At 32.2% G+C, this 18,718-nt stretch overlaps 3 protein-coding genes across 3 annotated transcripts; all 3 read right to left on the bottom strand.

Moving 5' to 3' along the window:
- Positions 1-247: 247 nt before the first annotated feature.
- On the bottom strand, positions 248-1,209 carry LOC106752688. Its single transcript, XM_014634423.1, has 3 exons — positions 757-1,209; positions 483-674; positions 248-412 (listed from the first exon to the last, which is right to left on the bottom strand). Exons 1-3 carry the CDS (start codon positions 1,207-1,209, stop codon positions 248-250), a joined length of 810 nt encoding a protein of 269 aa, XP_014489909.1.
- An 819-nt stretch (positions 1,210-2,028) lies between these two features.
- Positions 2,029-3,087, bottom strand: LOC106752687 (protein FAR-RED ELONGATED HYPOCOTYL 3-like). Its single transcript, XM_014634422.1, has one exon. It carries the CDS (start codon positions 3,085-3,087, stop codon positions 2,029-2,031), a length of 1,059 nt encoding a protein of 352 aa, XP_014489908.1.
- A 2,239-nt stretch (positions 3,088-5,326) lies between these two features.
- Positions 5,327-7,490, bottom strand: LOC106752686 (protein NRT1/ PTR FAMILY 5.1-like). Its single transcript, XM_014634421.1, has 4 exons — positions 7,388-7,490; positions 7,004-7,221; positions 6,317-6,870; positions 5,327-6,176 (listed from the first exon to the last, which is right to left on the bottom strand). Exons 1-4 carry the CDS (start codon positions 7,488-7,490, stop codon positions 5,327-5,329), a joined length of 1,725 nt encoding a protein of 574 aa, XP_014489907.1.
- Positions 7,491-18,718: the final 11,228 nt, after the last annotated feature.

The raw sequence follows: 18,718 nt of genomic DNA, 5'->3' as shown, positions 1-18,718 counted from the left end.
ATGTTTGTTTATGTGATGTTTACTTATACTTTGAGTATTTATAATGCATTTTGGCGTACGCTTTCCATACTTGGACTATATCTAATTTTTTGAACGCGTTAATATGAATCGTCTACGTTGAATCAAATTATATAAGGAGACATAGTTCAAATAATTCAATTAATACGATAATTAATTGAAAACAATGAATTAGTACAAAAAAATATTTACAAATGAAATATTAAATTACTACATAACAAACTTCATTTCAGTCTACTCTAAGATCTACATAAATTTTATTAGATCCCATTAATTCCATAAATGATTGCATCCTATGTGTATAAAATGATGACCATGCTCGCGCCTCTGGGTAACAATGGTTTGAGGAAATGATGTCCACCATGGGTAACGGACAACCATGTTGTAATTGAACCTGGAAACTTAATATTAGTAAATGAATCGTAATGGGTAATGCTTATGGTATAATAAAAATGGAAATTTACCTGTACGAAATGACATCCATTAACAAATCCAATGCATAACATCCGATGTTGTCTAATATCAGTAGGCGGTGGAGTGCGAAGTGGGAATATGGTAAAACTCTGAACAAAGGACAAACATACTAAGATGACATTGTATGTATTTGCAATGGCATAACCAGTGTCCGGTATGGTCATCCACTTCTTAGCATTAACCTGTAATGGTTGAAGGTAAGTATTTATGAAAAGAAATACAAAAAAATAATCAGGTAATTTTTATGAGGTTTTGAAGAAATACCTGTGATCGATCGTGGACAATTAATGACTGACGTAGTTCTTCCAATCGATTGTAGCTTCCTACTAAATTTGCGTATTCATCACGCCACTGAGTTAGTTCTTCATGAAGGTCATGTCGAATAATGGGCCAATTCTCTTCACCTAGACCCAACAAAGCAACAATGCATCGATAACCGCAATGACCATCGGCAACAACATCAACAACATCGACAATGTATGGTTGACAAATCAGATGAAATTGATTTAACAATGGTATTGGCCTTCGCGCAAATTCTTTTGGCTTCGATTTCACTTGAGATTTTCGTGAAGAAGAAGGTTCTGTCCTGGAATGAAAAGTGTCAACGTGCTCAAAATATGATGGGTCACGTTTCGTAGACCTCTCATGTCGTGCAACTTTAGTCTTCTGTGCACCTTTTGTCTTCACTTTATGCGACAGAGCAAGCATAGATGTCATCTCTGGGCAAGCAATTTCTAGCATATTATGTTTTATGTTGACTTTTTCACCAATGTCAACATTTTGAATCGTTCCTCTACCAGTTGAACTTCACGACGAAGGCTAAACTCTGGAAGCGATTCAGTAGACACAGTTCTTGAAATGCTTAAACGGGTCCAGATAACATGTATTTCACCAAGAGGAATCATTCCAGGCTCATATCGTGCTAATATACAAGCACATGGTAGGCCATACGTTGAGCTCAAAAGGCATCCACGACAAGCACTGTCCAAACCTATTTTATTCACTCGCTCTACTTCATCAGCAATAAGTTCTAGAGCGTATCGTGAAACATGTCCAACAAGTCTTTGATATCTCAATGCTTTATAAGCATCACTCATTAAGTGAATATTTTTTTCAAAGGACGCTCTGATCTTATTATGTTGTAGGATAATGACATTATGCATAGCATCCCAACACGAGCATAGGTCTCCCATACTATACCCCAATAATCTCTTCAGGTTGCAGCGCGTAGACTCAACCCTTAGACAAAACACATTAATACTATGACAACAAATATGAAATACATAAGTAAAAAAAATTAACAATAACAATTACCTGTTTGTTGTAGTGTTTCCTAGATGCATGACTTTGTTCGTCCACGCCTTGACGAAGTATGTCTTATACGGGATGATCCAGGTACGGTTCACATAATCAAAAAATAAAGGCCATGTAGCAGAGGCATACTCAAAACGATAAACATAACCACCAAACTTGGACTGGTCGTCACAGTCCATCACATTTTGCCACACTTCCATCAACCCATCCCATGCCTCTTGATTATCCACTAACATCTTGCATTTCGCTTATAATGTGGAATGTACAAAACATATGATATGTCTCAGGAAAGACATTGGTAATGGCATTTATCAAAGCAATGTCTCTATCAATGACAATAACGCGTGGACCGCCCTCTATTGTCAATAGTAATCTTTTAAACATTTTCAATGCCCAAGTGAAATTATTTTGGCGTTCACTTGAAAGCAATGCAAAGGTGGCTGTGAATGTCAAACCAGTGGACGTGACTCCAACGATCTCAAGCAACGGAAGAAGATATTTGTTTGTCTTGTACGTCGTATCCATTAAGAACACAATATTAAATGAATTGACCAGGTGCACTGAATCAGGATGTGTCCAAAATAGGTCACTTACTACGTCAGAATCTTCCAAACATCTGCTATTCTGGATGTATTTGTCTCTATCTAACAACATCATCAACTGTTGCATTTCAGTTCGTGACCCTCTCAAAGATCGTTTGTAAGTGTATCTCGTGTTATATATTTGTTTTATAGTCGTCACGTTATCTTCATTATGTTCTTTAAGAGTCAAAAGAATATTTGAGGGTTTAACTTTACTCTTAGTCATGTCAACAAGAATTGATTGTTCAGCAGCATTTAACCTCCCCGCAAAAGGATAACCAACCAAAGTCTCTACTAATTGATGGTTGTGATAGCCGCACATAACCTTTAACACCCAACCGTGTCCTTTAGGTTTACCCCTCAACTTAAACGGACACTCACATTTTCTTGTGCCAAACACACTAGGTTGCACGTCTTGCTTATACTTCCTATATTTCCCACTCCTTTCACAGCCTAACACAACGAATGTCTTTCTTCCAGCTTCACCAGTTGTTGTGTCAGATATTATGATGACAACCACAAATCCAAGCTCAAATGCAATCTTTCGAACCCAATCAATCATATCGGCACGTGATGGGAATATTTGATCAGTGGAAAATTTATCTGTGTAATCACCCTCACCGACTTCGTTTATAAAGGAAGAGAATTCTGACATAAAATCAGAATTCATTTGAGAATCCAAAAATGGATAGTTATCCATCTTATACAAATAAATACAACCTACATTAAAAAAAATTCAAAATTTAAGAAAAAAAACAGATAAACTATTAAGAAAAATTTTCAAATTTAAAATCAAGGTTTAAACCCTTTTTTGGTCCCTAAGTTAAGTTCTGATGTTCAGTTTAGTCCCCGCTTTTAAAAATGTCAACCTTTAGTCCCTATGATATGAAAAATGTATCAAATCAGTCCTATTCGTTAACAAATCACAAGTTTTTCATTAAGTAATTTGTTGTTCATAACACCTTCCATTATCAATTCATAAAATATTGGATACCTAGGTATGAAAACTTATGATTTATTATTCATTAAGTTCTGTCATGAGAACTGATTTGATACATTTTTCATATCACAGAATTGTTTCACTGTTAGCTCAAACGTTATCTTTTATGCCTGGTTCATGAGAATAACATGATCGGACCAGGTATCGAGGTTGAAGCCGATGTGGTGGAGAAAGTGATCGTTGATGATGGAAGAGTTGTTGGCAGAGAAACCATTGTTGCAACAAAAGTAGAAAAAAGAGGAACCTATTGAATGGTTGGAGAGAGAAAGAGAGGGAGAGAGAGAGTATTAATAGAAGAGCCTGTACAGTAGATTCTAGACTTATCAAATGGTTACTTTTTATTTCAGCTGATAATTACAAATAGTTAAAACTTCAACAATTTATCTCTCAGTAAGAAAAAGTTCATAGAATTAGAAATTGCAAAGATTGGAAAAGAAAATATTACCTCTCAGACTTTTTCTTATCATGAACTGTGTTGCAATTGGGAATTTTCACCCTGAGAACATGATTGGTGAAGGAGGCTTTGAAAGGGTTATAAAGGACGTATTAAAAGCACAAATAAGGTAGCATTTATTCACATTTATATGAATGTTATGCCACGAAAGAAATCCATTAGAGTTCTTAATAAATAATAACCTTTTGATGCAATGTTATTTTGTTACTGTGCAGAAACTTAACACAGATGGATTCTAAGGAAACAAAAAAAATTTCTTGTAAACCTAACCTTATTAATTTGGTAAGGTATTTTTTCAATTATGTTTTATTTGATAATAATTATTTTAATTTACTAAATTATCATTTTCTACATTTTAAAAATTAATTTTTTTTTCTTCTTATAAATATTTTTATAATTTTATATAACATTCATAATTATCATTTTATATTACATTAATAACTAGAGATATTTTGATAATTTTCAATTTCTATCAATTAAATAATTTTTTTTATCTATCACATCTATTAAATTCTATACTAATTCTCATAAACTTTATTTCTAAATTCACTTTCTTTTACCTCCAAATCCCCTCAAATAAAACAAAAATTAATTCACTCTCAAATCCCCTCCAATCCATCCATTCACTCTTCCCCCATTCCTCCCCCAAGTAAACAAAAGCTAAGTCATTTATCATCGGTTAACTTATTAAAATTTCACAACTATATTATATTCTAGTGTTAACGTAGAACTTTAAGATAGAATGAAATATTATAATAATCTTTTAGTCATTATAAAATAAAAGATACTTCATGCTATTTGACCTTGTTATTAAGAAGTGTTAAAAACCTTGATTAATAAATTAATAAGTTAATTTATCATCGATTTAATAATAAATTTATTAGTTCACATACTAACGAGTATCTCTGTTAAAAAAAATTACTAATTCACAATAAGATATTACAATGTACAAAAGTTTAATACAATAATATTCTTTTATCATTTATATTTTCTTAAGAAAAAAAGTCAAATTATATACCTCGACGAGTTAGTAACCAAAACTATTTTAAAGTAAAACAAACAAATAGAAATGTTATTTGAAGATGTTTCCGTCAAAAACAAGAAAAAAAAAAGTCATAAATGGATTCATCATTTGGTTAAAAATAAATGAAATATAGTAACTACGATTTCTTTGAAAGTTGTAAAGAAATATTGAATGGTTTTTTCATTTTTAAAGTTGCGCTTTCAATCACTACTCAACAATTGCATCCATTTTCTAAATATGCCAGAAACATGATCTTATTCCTGCCACACATCTATTAAAGTAGTAACAGCTGTTGTTGATAAAGTTCAGTATACAAAGAGCAATATGCATTATTACCAAAACATCAAATGAATTATAGTAACAGAATTACGACAATTGGATTTCCATTTTTGTCTCGCCTGCTTTGGTACTTGAATGTATGAAGTGGTAATATATAAGATTAAAGGTTTTGGTAGACGTGATTACGTCTCTTCTTTCAAAATCTCAATGGCATTGACCTCATTTTCGTTTTCTTTCTTGTAAATGTACCTTCTTTGCACCCAGAGAAAGAGCGAAAGATTAAGAGCAGACATCACAAAAAGAATAGCATAGTAGTAATCTACGTGACTATCGTTCAAGTTGTTGCCTAGCCAGCTCTTACCACTGAGCTTCTTTGAGAAGTTGTCTATCACTGATACCAGGAGACTGTTGGTGTATTTGCCAGCAGCTACAGTGCTAGTGTAGAAGGCTGTGCCAAGGACTTTCATTTGTTCTGGGGATTGATCATAGAAGAATTCAAGCAATCCACCCATAAGGAAAGTGTTTGCAAGACCAAGTATAACATGTTGAGGCAAAAGCCAGAATATGCTCATAGGAACTACTTGTGTCCCAGTGGTTATGTGTTCCTTTCTTATCACTTCCATTCTTCTAAGTTCTACAAAATACATGACTGCTGCGGCCAAGACTTGGATGGAAAATCCTATGACAATTCTATGAAGCATTTTGAGGCCTCTGTGAAGGCCGGTTCTTCTGCGCATGAATGGTACAAAGCAACGGTCGTAAATGGGCAGACATATGAGAATGGTGACCACAACAAAACTCCATAGGGATGCTGCTGGTATTTGGAAGTTTGGGCCGAGGTTTCTATCCATTGTTGTTCCTTGCTTCACAAACATTGTCACTTCCACTGCCCAGAAGTTGCTTGGAATTATTGTCAGTAGCCAAATCCCAATCATCCCTAATATGGCCTTGATCGTCTCTACTTGAGTCACGGTGCATGGGGGATTTGACCCATCTCTATTGCTTGCTTTTATTGCAGCCTTGTCTAAGAACCTTAACACAGATTTCGATATACATACATATATTCACTTTTTTAGTCCATCTCATAAATATTTGGTAGCAAGACACTTAAAACTGTGACATTATAAAGCAGAAAAAGGAAAAGGAAAAGGTGAGAGTAGTGATTATCGAACCTGAAACGAGGAGTGTGATAAATTTGTCGTCTTCCAGCTACAATGTAGTGTTCCAAGGCGAACTCATGCAGTTCAGAAGGGTTACTAGGAAGATGCAGCTTTCTGTTTCTGAAAGCAGCCATGGGGACGCTAAAAAACTCGTTTGCATGACTCTTACACTGTCTAGATTTGTGCCTATATATTGGGATGCCCATAAAGAAGCTAACAGCACCAAGTAGAAAACCAATTGCTGATATGCCATATCCCAATCCCCATCCAAATCTCTCTTGAATGTACACCAAAAACACTGTTGCAGCTAAAGTCCCACATGCAGTGTTAAACGCCCACCAGTTGAAGAATGAAACTTTAAGCACTTTTTCCTTTGGTCTGAAGTCATCAAATTGGTCAGCACCAAAAGTTGACAAGTTCGGCTTCAGTATTCCACTGCCTAAGGCTATGGTGTATATTGATATGTAGAACAGTGTTAGTTGTGTGCTGGAGGCTTTGCAAATTTCATTTATACACTTTGGCTTAAAGCACTCCAGTGCTGTTGTCAGAACCAGCAGTCCCATTCCCTGTTTACGTTTCCTTTAATCACTATTGTTTTGTAAAATGACTCATAATTAAAGCACTTTTCCTACTATAAGATACTTAATAACAATTATTAGAAGAGATAAAAAGGTGCAATTAAAGCATATGAGAACTCACTATGGCATATATGAGTAAGGCAAAAGTGATAGTCCAAAAACGGCCCAGATAAGAATCTGCTATATAAGCACCAAGTACGGGAGTCAGCCATGCTGTGCCTGACCAGTTATTCACACTTGTTACTGATGATACCATGTCTTTGTGTAGCTCTGATGTCATATAAATCACCAAATTCGCACTCACCCCAAAGTATGCAAATCTATCAAATAATTGGTTTGCTGCCATCAACGAATTCATGTTAAAAATTCAATAAATAAATGGAAAAAAAAAAACAAATATTCATCATGTCTTAATTTGTCAGAACCAAAATGTAGTGTACTATAGTGTTAGTGTTTGTGTGTGTGATAAGTTTCCTTAAGAACAAAGTAACAAGTAGTAATCTACCAAGAATGAATATGCAAGCTTTCCATTTCCCAGTTGTAGAAGAAAGCACAGGGTCTCCATTAAGATTTACTGTGCCATCTAAAGTGTAACCTTTCTCTTCCATGGCACAAGATAGAACAAGACAGGAAGAAGGAAAACCAAGTTTTCAGTAAATATACGAATAACAATACTCATACAAAAAAAATAATATTATTACAATCAATGTAATTCTATGCAACCAGCTAGGGGCACACTATAAAATCTTATTTTATTTTATTTTTCTGGTAAATATGCGTATTTTGTTTTAAAATTTAACGTTGAAGATTTGGAATTACAAAGGTGGCTGGCTACACAGAGGATGGGCCAGCTACAAGCCCAAAACTCTGAAATTCGGTGGCGTATGACTTTTCAGGTGCTTCATGGACACCTTCCGCAGTTCTTTTCAATGTATGAAAAGACGATTGTAACAGATTAATTTATTACTAATATTTCTAGTGGGAATTTCTGTATATAAATAAATATTTGGTAAATTATTACCATTTCTTTACCTCATACGATGTAATAAATCCTTCATTAAGTTCTATAGCACAAGAAATTTCAATTAAATAATTTGTTAAAGGTGTAACTTTCAATCAAATAAAGAAAACGACAAGTTATATATATATATATATATATATATATATATATATATATATATATATATATATATATATATATATATATATATTATGTAAATGCCATTCCCATTTCATGTTTTCTGGTCAAAATTTGCATCCATATGTACATTGAAGATCCTTTCTAATATGGAAATAGTGAACACCCGACTTATTCCGATAGATAAACTTTGTAATCACTTGAAATGTATGTTGATGACAAATGAACCAAAAATTCTTTGAGCATGACAAAGAATAACCTTTTATTTGTTTTCTTAGCCATCCATTGCAAGTTTATAACAACCTCAACATAATACGGTTCAAAATCCTATTAGTCCATGCAGTCTAGCTACAGAATTAGTCAATGATATTCTCTCCATTCATTGACAGCTAGCTAATCAATAAAAATAGTGATGGATTCCATCCATGACGAAAATGTAGAATAAATACTTGTCAAGAAAACACTTTTTGATGCAATATATAAATGGGATTTTTCATTTTTCAAAAAGTTGAAAGCATACTTTCTAAGTATGATGATGTATTTGCCATAGAAAATTATTCAACAAATGGATATTTTAGTCTTGTTGCTTAAGGTAGTGTTTGAATTGAGGAGTAGATGTGAGAAAAAGTGAGTAAATGGATTCGAGGGGATGGAAAAAAAATTGTAGTATTGTTTAGATTAAGGGATTTGAATGTGTGAATTTGAAAAAAAAGTTTGTAAGAGTCTCTAAATAATGTGATGGGTGTAATAGATTTAAAAAATGTTTTAATATAAAAATAGTTGATCACAAGTATATGCATGTGTAAAAATTTGATATAAATTCAAAATTTAAGTTGTGAAAATCGTTTTATAATGAAACTGAAATTATTATTTCTAAAACAAATTAAAATTGGGAAAATATAATTAAAATTTATAAAAGGGATTTGTAGGAATAAATTTCAAATGCATGGATTATAATTAAATTTGACATAATTAAATCTTCGACACTTTCTATCATATTTTAGTCTACTTTAAGTAAGAATAATTGTTGTCTACTTGTCTTAGGAAGTCCTGAATAATGAAAAATGAAAATACTATTTTAATCATTATATCGAAAGAATAACGAGGTTCTATTCCATTTGCTATAATAGCAAATTGTTTTTTCAGCACACTAAATGTCCTTTCAATGATATTTTGAAGTCATTAATAACGATGATTGAACAACTCTTGTGGATTTTGGGAACCTTTTTTGTTTAGTGCTGTTAAAATGGGTTGTAACCTGTGAGTCAATCCGGCTCACCACGGGTTTGAGCCGGGTTAGGGTGAAAAAAAATGTAATTTTTTTATGCGAATTAGTTTTCAACCCGGTTTACTTAGAACCGCCTCACCCGGGTTAAACCCGTGGTGAGCTCGGTTGGCTCACTAACCCACCTAATTTAATTTAATTATTTTTTATTTTGTGTTTCAATATTATTTGTTAGCATTTTTTATTATATTGTAGATAGGTATTAAAAAAAGATGTTTCAAGAGAGAAAAATATTATAGATTTATCAATTCAAGACTCTAATATTAGAAATGGACAAGTGATATAAAAATTATCAATATTCAAAATTTATTTGTTTGGCTTTTGCGCTTGTTTTTGGATTACGCTTGAATTCTATAATATTTTTTTATGTATTTTGAATTGTCTTTGGAGTTTAACATTATTTTAGAGTGAAATTTATTTAGATTTGAATTAAAAAAATTACAATTTTTTTATTTAAAAAAAATTATAAATAAGTGAGTTGGTGAGTCAATCCGTTTAACCCACCAACCCGTGGTGGGTCGGGCCGGGTTCAAAGTTTTTCAGCTCGCTAATAAGTGAGTCGGGTTGGATTGGCTCACTAAGTGACCAACCAGTGGTGGGTCAGGCCAGATTGAGCCGGGTTATCCGTTTTAACAACACTACTTTTGTTGTATTCCTTCATATGATATCGTACACCTTTATATTATGTTTTTTTTCAATATAAATAATGTATCTCCAAGAAATACTTTCCTATAATTAATTTCAAAATTCCACTATTACCACTAACCTAAAGTCCATAGACCCAGAAGTATATTAACAAACATAATTCACTATAGGTATGATTAATGAATCCTTTGTCATTAGAGCATCTTTTACAATTCTTGAATTAGAAGTTATTCCCTCCCATCCAACTAGTACATATGTGAATTTCATGTTAAAATCACATGCTGCGTGGGTCAATTTTACTTCCTTCGGTATCTAGTAGTAAGGATGGAGAAAAGGACCAAGCATGGTGGGTTAGCCTCCCAGACCCGGTAAAAAAGGCAAGCTGGAATAACATTTTCAACTTGGGAGCCTAAACCAACTCAGTTCACCAAGTCCAATAGGCCAACTCCACAGGTTAGTCAAGCTAGCATGACAGCCTGACTTCATTACAAGAAATTTGAACCCATCTCACGACACTCATATTAACACAATATGATAGTCTAACCAAGGTCTGATACAACTCGACCTCAATCTGAAATAGCCCGAACAATAACCCACTTCAGCTTGGCGTCAACCTGTTTTCATGTAAAAAAAAAAAAATCCATCCCATTTCCATGTGATGTTAGACTTTCGATGATTAAAAAAAGACAACTAGGACATCTCGACAACCCAACAACGAGTCAAGTCAGGTTGTAAAGTTCAACCTGTTTTCAAATGGCAGGCCAACGCATTGGATCATTTGCTTCAGGCCAAAAACTCACCCTTTTCATAAAAGGATATGTAGTTAACATTCTTGACTACGTCCCACATATAGATGTCGCATAACTCAAAGAATGCTAGACGATGAAATCTGAAGAATTGTAATAAAACTTTTCTTTTTGAAAGAAATTGTTAAGCGATGAAAGCTTGAGAAAAAATGATAGCATAAAATTTAGAGTATTATTCTTTGTTATCTTCTCTTCATGCTATCCTCTTTATTTAGCCTTCTTAAAAAAAGATTTGTTACTCAAATGCATTGATTTCCTGGTAGGAAGGTAACTTTTTGGTACCAAGTCAGATGTTATGTGCTTTTACAGAGATAACTTGTATGGATGAGTAGAGCGTAAAACACTTGAAGAAACATTCTCAGAATGTCTTCCTCTCTCTTAACGTTCTTTTGATCCAATGCATAACTTTTGAAAAAAGCTATGTACTTTTGTGATTTGCACAAAAAAATAAAACATAGCATAACAGACGAAAGAGTATTATTTGTGCGCGCATTTAATACATTAGATGTTATTAAGCGTTTAAGTCAGGTACATGTACTTAATGTTTAAACAAGTTCTATTTTTAAAGTAACGTTAAACATTTAAGATACAGTTTATATGATTACAACGTTTAGCATGCTTATCCTAGGTGGTTCATTTTCAAAATATAGGTTGCTAGACCATCTTGTCTTATTAAACAACCTTGTGTTAACATTACTATTATTATTATTATTATTATTATTATTATTATTATTATTATTATTATTATTATTATTATTATTATTATTGAACAAACATACTACATGTTATTTACTTTTTTATGATAATAAAATTTAATAATTTTATTATTATTATAACTATAAAAATGAATGTAAATAATACAATTTTATTATAGGTTATTTTAGGTTTTTGGTAAATTTTTTATTTTAAATAGTTAAATTTTAGAAAGAAAAGGTTAAATTTTAGAAAAAAATATTATTTAAAAGATAAAATTGGTAAAATGATTATTTTTATTTTAAGAAAATACTTGAAGGGTAAAATAAGAAACAAAATGTGTACACCAAAAATAGTGAATCTCTTTATATAATAGTATAAATTATGAAATTTTGATTTAAACATGTAACCCCAATCTCATATTAAAAAATAATAAAGTTATTATTATTATGAGACCTTAGAAAATAGAATATTGGAGTTAATAGGTGTTTTAAAATAATGAGACTGGGTATTTTAAAGTTAAAATAATTCAATTATATAAATATAATTTTTTAAACTCATCTCATTATCAAAAACATTTGTCATCTCTCTAGAACTCTTTCTTTGAGTTCTCTCTTCCTTCTCTTTAAAATTTCTAACTCCTAGATCATCAGTTCAATGATCAGGAAGTGTTTGAGCGATCACGGTGGTGAATCCTTCCTTTTCATCTGATCAACCTTCCTTATAGAGCAAGTAAGTTTATGCTCATTTTCCTTTGATTCTTTGGTCAGGCCCATGCCTATAAATTTCCTTTGCATATGTCAAATTAGTTTTCTTCCTATCTCTTCATTGATCAGATGTCCTAAGGATTTTCTCTGATCATGTTTGTGTGGTGTATAGGTTTTTTAAAGTTCCTTAAGCCCAAAGCAAGAACAGTGAGCAGTGTAGAGCTATGGTAGCTTCTTTTAAGGTAAGGGAAACTAGTTTTTATGTTTTGAGCATTAATGTTAAAGTATGATTGATGAATTTCTATAATGATAAGATGGTTTATTTATATTATAGATGAATGGCTTGGTGATAATTGTGTTTTGATTAGTGAAATAGTTATTAATTGGGATAAACTTGTGAATGGTGTTTTGTGAAATTGTGGAGCTATAATTTGATTGAAATGGTATTTGTAAATTTTAGATCATGTTGGTCAAAAGTGGGTGGTGTTGATAATGACTTCTTAGAAGAAATGGTAAAAAGGGAGAAATGGGAGTTTGGGATCTATGGTAATGTCATTTGAGACTTATTTGGGTGATGGGTGAAGTTGAGAATGGTTTAGAACCACATAGTAGATGATAGGTTTTGTTTTTCAATGACTTTTAGGTGTATTTTGAGGTTTTGGGTAATGAATTTTAGAAGTAGAAGGTTTACGGTAAAATAGAGGGTTTGGGGTCTGTTTTTGAGTGGACTAGTTTAGACCCTTACTTGCTCAGTTATGAGTAAAAATTGTTAGAATTGAGTTATGGTCCATAAAGTAGGAATTGAGTTGATTTTGAGAGGAAATTTCATGGTAGAACGAGTCAAAACGTTTTTAGAATGGATTACATACATAGGGATATGTTGGTTGTAGCTGAGAATTTCAATTAGAAGTATTAGAAATTGGTGGAAATGCATGGGAGAGGACATGGGAGGTTGAAGGGGTGTATTTTTGGCAGATTTGGAATGCTGCTAAATTTATGTAGAGGGGATGAGTGAGCAAACTGCTCGTTGAGCGAGCAAATAAGAGTTTTGGCAGTGAGTTTCAGGGGTTGGATTAACTTCCTTGCTAGGATGTGGGAGCTCCCTATTTTCACTCTAGTTGGGCGAGTGGTTTGGTTCGTTGGGTGAGTTTATAGGGTGTTTTCGGCTTTGGTTACAGGGGTTAAGTGAGCCAACTCGTTGGGTTGTTGGAGCTCACTAGTTATGCTCTCATTGGTTGAGTGAAGACTGTTCGCTCTGGGCAAGTGAGTTTGGGTTCTTTGGTTATTTTATTTGACCTCCTCTATTGTAGTTAGTTGTAAATGGTAGAATGGTTTATTTTATATTCTACGATATGGTTGAAAAGGATGATGGCATGTGAATGATGGTTAAAATGAGTGTATGTATTGATATAGGAAGTTAGTAAATTAGAGGTTAATTTGATGCTCTCAATAACTTTCAGTCTCAAGAAGAGAAGGATAGTTATGCGGTGGAGAGTAAAAGGAGGTCCCTAGTCTATTGGTTGATTGTTTAGCCATAGATGCTTGGAAGGATTAACCCTGGAGCGTGGTGATTGTTGATGAGGATGTTGTTGTTGTTCCACCTCAAAGGCAAAGCTTCTATAGTTTGATATCAATAGATGTATCTGGATGGTTAGTCTAGAGTTAGATAATGAAATGTGTATGAATATTGTTAGATTGTTGATAATTGAATTATAGAATGATGTTGTATATAGTCTTATATGTATTCTTTGATAAACTAGCGTAGTTTTCCTTAGTTTACTAATGTTTATATATATATATATATATATATATATATGAGTAGTTGTATATAGTTTCTTTTGTTAAACTTCAAACCTTACTTTAGCTTTCAAGAGTATGGTGTTTTGTTGATAGAGATTTTATTTTCACTTTCTAATATATATTGTACTATTATGATTATCCGTGAATAACGGTAAAAGTTCATATATGCTTTCCTTATCATTGTCCTAGTTTATTGAGGTATGATTTATCTTATCATAATATTAACTATTGAAAAATTTGGATGTTACAATTATTGTTATTATTATAGTTATAAAATTATATATAAATAAATTTGAAATTTTATTGCAAGTAGTTTTTTTTAAGTAATTTTTAATTAAAATATAGTTAAGTTTAAAAAGTCAAATCATAATAATAGTTAAATTTAAACAAACAATCACTTAAAGTAGACAATCATATATTTAGAAGAATAATATTGTTTAAATGGAAAATACTATGATTTGTGACAAGTTCCTGATGACTTAGATGTAAGCACAAATTTTCACCTTTCAACCAGTACCACAAGAAATTTGTGTGATAACAAAACTTCATCGGTGATTTAATTTGATCATTAAGTGGTTGTTAATAAGTTTTATTGACGAATTTTGCAATCCATCGATAATTACCATTGTCCACAAATATATCCATAAAAATTTATCGATAATTACTGATTAATTCTGATTGTTAATAAAATCCATTGATAAAAATTCCTATTGTCTTCTTTTTATCTTCCTTTTCCTCTTTGTTTTCTTTGTTTTCTTTTTCTATATCCTCATCTCCTTCTTGTCACGTCTCCATCATCATTGTCATCATTGACACATCAATCGTCTTCACCTATAACTCATCATCATCCTCCTCTTTTTCTTCCACCTCCTCTAACTTCAACAATCACTACACCTTTATGTCACTGTTGTTGACATCGTGCCTCTACTGTCATCGTTGTCGCACTTCTGCTGCGACCAACCTCCTCCCATTACAAAAATTCTTGAAATTACCAACGAAATTTTAATGACAAAAATAAATTTGTCAATAAATTTAAATGATCAACAGATTTTAGCGATAAATTTTAAAATTTCAATTACCGATAAATTTTACAGAATAATTTATTATCTACAAAAAATATGTCGATAAATCCATCTATAATATATATTTCACTTATCGACAGAAAAATTTGTCAATAAAAACCATCAATAATTTAAAATATTTATTAACTAAACTGATGTTAATATTTTTAATTATAATATAAGATTTTTTTGGCCATTAATTATAAATTTTTTATTATTCTTTTAATTTTTTAAATTAATTAATTAACTCATTTACTAAATTTTATTGATAAAGTAATTTTAATTATAATATATGATTTTTTACAATTAATTATTTAAATTACTGATATTTTCTTATTCTTTTAATTTTTAAGTCACTAGTGCAAAAACGCTGTTTAACGTCACCCATTAGACGTCGGTTTCGTGAAAAACCGACGTCTATTACTGCATTGTGGTATTGTCGTAAATATATTGGAAAACTAGACATCAGTTTCGCTGTTAGGCGACGTCTATGACATCATAGACATCGCACCTGCTAACTATCCGACGTCCAATTGCCTGAGGTATGTGATAAGATAGTCAATTCGACGTTGGCTAGAAAAAGGCACCGACGTTCAAGTCACTGACAGGAAATCAAACCTCAACCGGTTCAGCTTTAGATGTCGCATAGACGTCGGATCCCCTGAAAACCCAACGTCGACTGGGCTACAATTAATGTTGTTCACCTAATTCCCAGGCGCTTAGACGTTAGATAGTCAAACGGTGACGTCTAAGGCCTGTCTGGAAGGCGGGAAGACAAAAATTCTTCAATTTAGACGTCGGCTGGGAGGGCACCGACGTGAACTACCCTGACAGGAAATAAAACGTCAATCTTTTCAGCTTCTTTGACGTAGAATAGACCACTGACTCTTATCGCCATTCAGTTTCTGATCGTGTCTTCATCTCTTCTCCTTTTTCTCTGCTTCTCCTCTTCTTTTACTCGCTTGCGCACCTCTACTTTTTATCTCTTGCGGCATTGCATTGTGGTTTCTCATAACGTCATTGTCTTCGTCCTCTCCTTTTTCTCTCTTGCATCCCAGGTGCGTGGTTTTTTTTTTATGCTTTACCGTTTAAACTTTCTTTAGTTTTTTATCGATTATCTTGTCGTTCAATTGATTAAAATTTGGCTTTCTTTGTGTTGTGTTTAAGTGCAGTTTTGATCCTTTCTTTGGGTAGCATAGTGTAACATTCTCCCTTTGCTAGTTTCCTCACAATAAGAGTGGCGATCTTTTGAGTTTTCTATGGCTTCTCGACCCAAAATGGAACTTGGGTCCTTGTCTAGTTCTCGTGTCACCGTAATTTTTTTCTTTTGCGGTTGAATAATGGGAAGTAGTCATGGACCCAGGTTCGGTTTTGGGTTGAAATGTCAGAAGATTCAAAAGACGCAAGCTTTTTTTGTGGGGAAACTATGCTATCGAAAGTCTAGATCAAAACTGCACTAAAACACAACGCCTTTGATAGACGTCGGTTAGTGCATGGTCCGACGTCTATAAGGAACATAGACGTCGGTTAGTGTCATTTACAACTTCTATATACTCATGTTGACGTCGGTTTAAGCATAGGTGTACGTTTATATAGAGTAATTAGACGTCGGTGTGAGTATAAGCAGACGTCTATATAGACGTCAGTCGATATCGTTAACTGACATCTATATAGAAGTCGGTTCGGAGGAATTGTGACATCCCATAGACGTCACCCGTATAAACGTCGGTTGTGAAAGTGACGTTAAAAACCCAAATTAGCCAACGTTAAATAGCGTTTCTGCACTAGTGAGTAGATTAATTAGTTAATTTATTTAAATCATATTGATAAAACTAATTTTAACGGTAAGAAAGCAATTATCTCAATTTTTTTTCGCAATTAATTATTGATATTTTCTTACTCTTTTAAATTTTGGGTTACTTAGTTAATTAGTTCATTTAATTTATCGACAAAACTATTTTTTACTGTAAGGAAATATTTATTCCAGATTATAGTATAAGGTTTTTTTTTTTTACAATTAATTATTTATATTTTTTAACTCTTATAATTTTTAGGTTAACTAACCAATTAATTTATTTAAATTTTATTGTTGAAACTAATTTCGAAACATTTATCCCAAATAATGGTATAGATTTTTTTCCAATTAATTATTGATATTTTCTTACTTTTGTAAGTTTTGACTTAATTAAATAATTCATTTAAAGTTTATTAAAGAAATTAATTTTAATTGTAAGGAAACATTTATCTCAAATTTTTTTTTATATAGTATAGTATTTTCTCACCATTTTTGTACTAATTATTTAATTAATTTATTTAATTTTTATTGACAAAAATAATTTTAATTATAGAAAACCTAATTTAGATGTTGGCTCAATACAAAAATATATGAAACCTTATATACATAATCCTTGTTATTCCTCATGAGTCAGAAATCCTAAATCAGTTACCTCTTCATTTTGTGAGGTGTCACAACCACATTTACACAATGACTCCCTCTCTTTCATGGATTTGGTCTCCTCTACGCAACATCTCACCTCTTCCACTAGCGCTTCCATGATTTGATCGAAAGCCCTATCGATTGGCCACATTAGCGTCGTCTTCATCTGGACCCATGTGTGAGCGCTTGTTCTCCTAGTTGGTTTCTTCCCCCGATGAACATCCACATCTGCGAGAATTCTCCGTTCAAATCTCAGTGACTTCAATCTCCATAGAGCAAAAATTTGTGAGGGCTTTCAACTAAATGCCACAGTTGAGTAGTATTTGAGAAGCTTCGAGATGCATGACTGTGGAGGACAAAAACGCAAACAAGATGATTGAGTTGGTGAATTTGATAATGAGTATCTCTAATTACAGGTCTTCGATGAAGAAGCCATACTGCAACTTAGCGCGAAGGTTGAAGTTGTTGATCCCTCTATTGTGTATTTTGTGCTTCTTCTTTTTTTGTTTAGTAGTGAAGATTAGAAAATGAAGATGATTGAATATTTGATTGTTGGTTGAGTGGATCGATCTGTGATGATTGGTGCAGGTAAATGGTGTTGAAAATGACTTTTTGTATTTCTTTTAAATTTTTCTGGATTTAAAAGTTGCCGTCCGGAAATTGTCTTTGTGAATGTTTATTTAAAACATTAGGCGAAGATAATGGATGAAATTAAAGGATGGTGATTGGAAACTTTTTGTTAAAATTTGTTTTGCAATTTAGAATGAGTAATGAATTTTATGTTTATTTGTTTAAATTTTCTTACTAATCTTCTAGGATAAGGAATTGATTTAATGAAAAGTTACGAAGAACAACAATGAAAATTAATTTTTAAATAGACATAAAAAATCCAAAATTAAAATATAACCAACCAAATAATCAATTTAGAAGCAAATAAACAATTTGTAATTAATATAACTATTTGTAGTTATTGAAAGATATATTGGTAATTACCAACAAATTCATCTATTAATAATTATCAATGGATTCGTCGTAATTCTCAAGCAATGAAATTTATTGGTAAATCTTATTAACAACACTTTTATTAATAATTTTTTGTTCATTGATATTTTGTCAAAAAAACTATTACCGACAGATTATTATAGTTTTCGACGAATAGTGGTTGTTGAAAAGAATAAAAAGTATAATGTTACTCTTGTCAACTGAGTACGTTTATTAAATTAAAGAGGCTATTAAATAGCACTCATGTAACAGAATAGATAAC

This window comes from Vigna radiata, unplaced genomic scaffold (genome assembly GCF_000741045.1).
Source record: "Vigna radiata var. radiata cultivar VC1973A unplaced genomic scaffold, Vradiata_ver6 scaffold_43, whole genome shotgun sequence".
Taxonomy (NCBI): Eukaryota; Viridiplantae; Streptophyta; class Magnoliopsida; order Fabales; family Fabaceae; genus Vigna; species Vigna radiata.
Note: the sequence above shows the minus strand (reverse complement) of the source record. Positions and strands in the feature narration are given on the sequence as shown.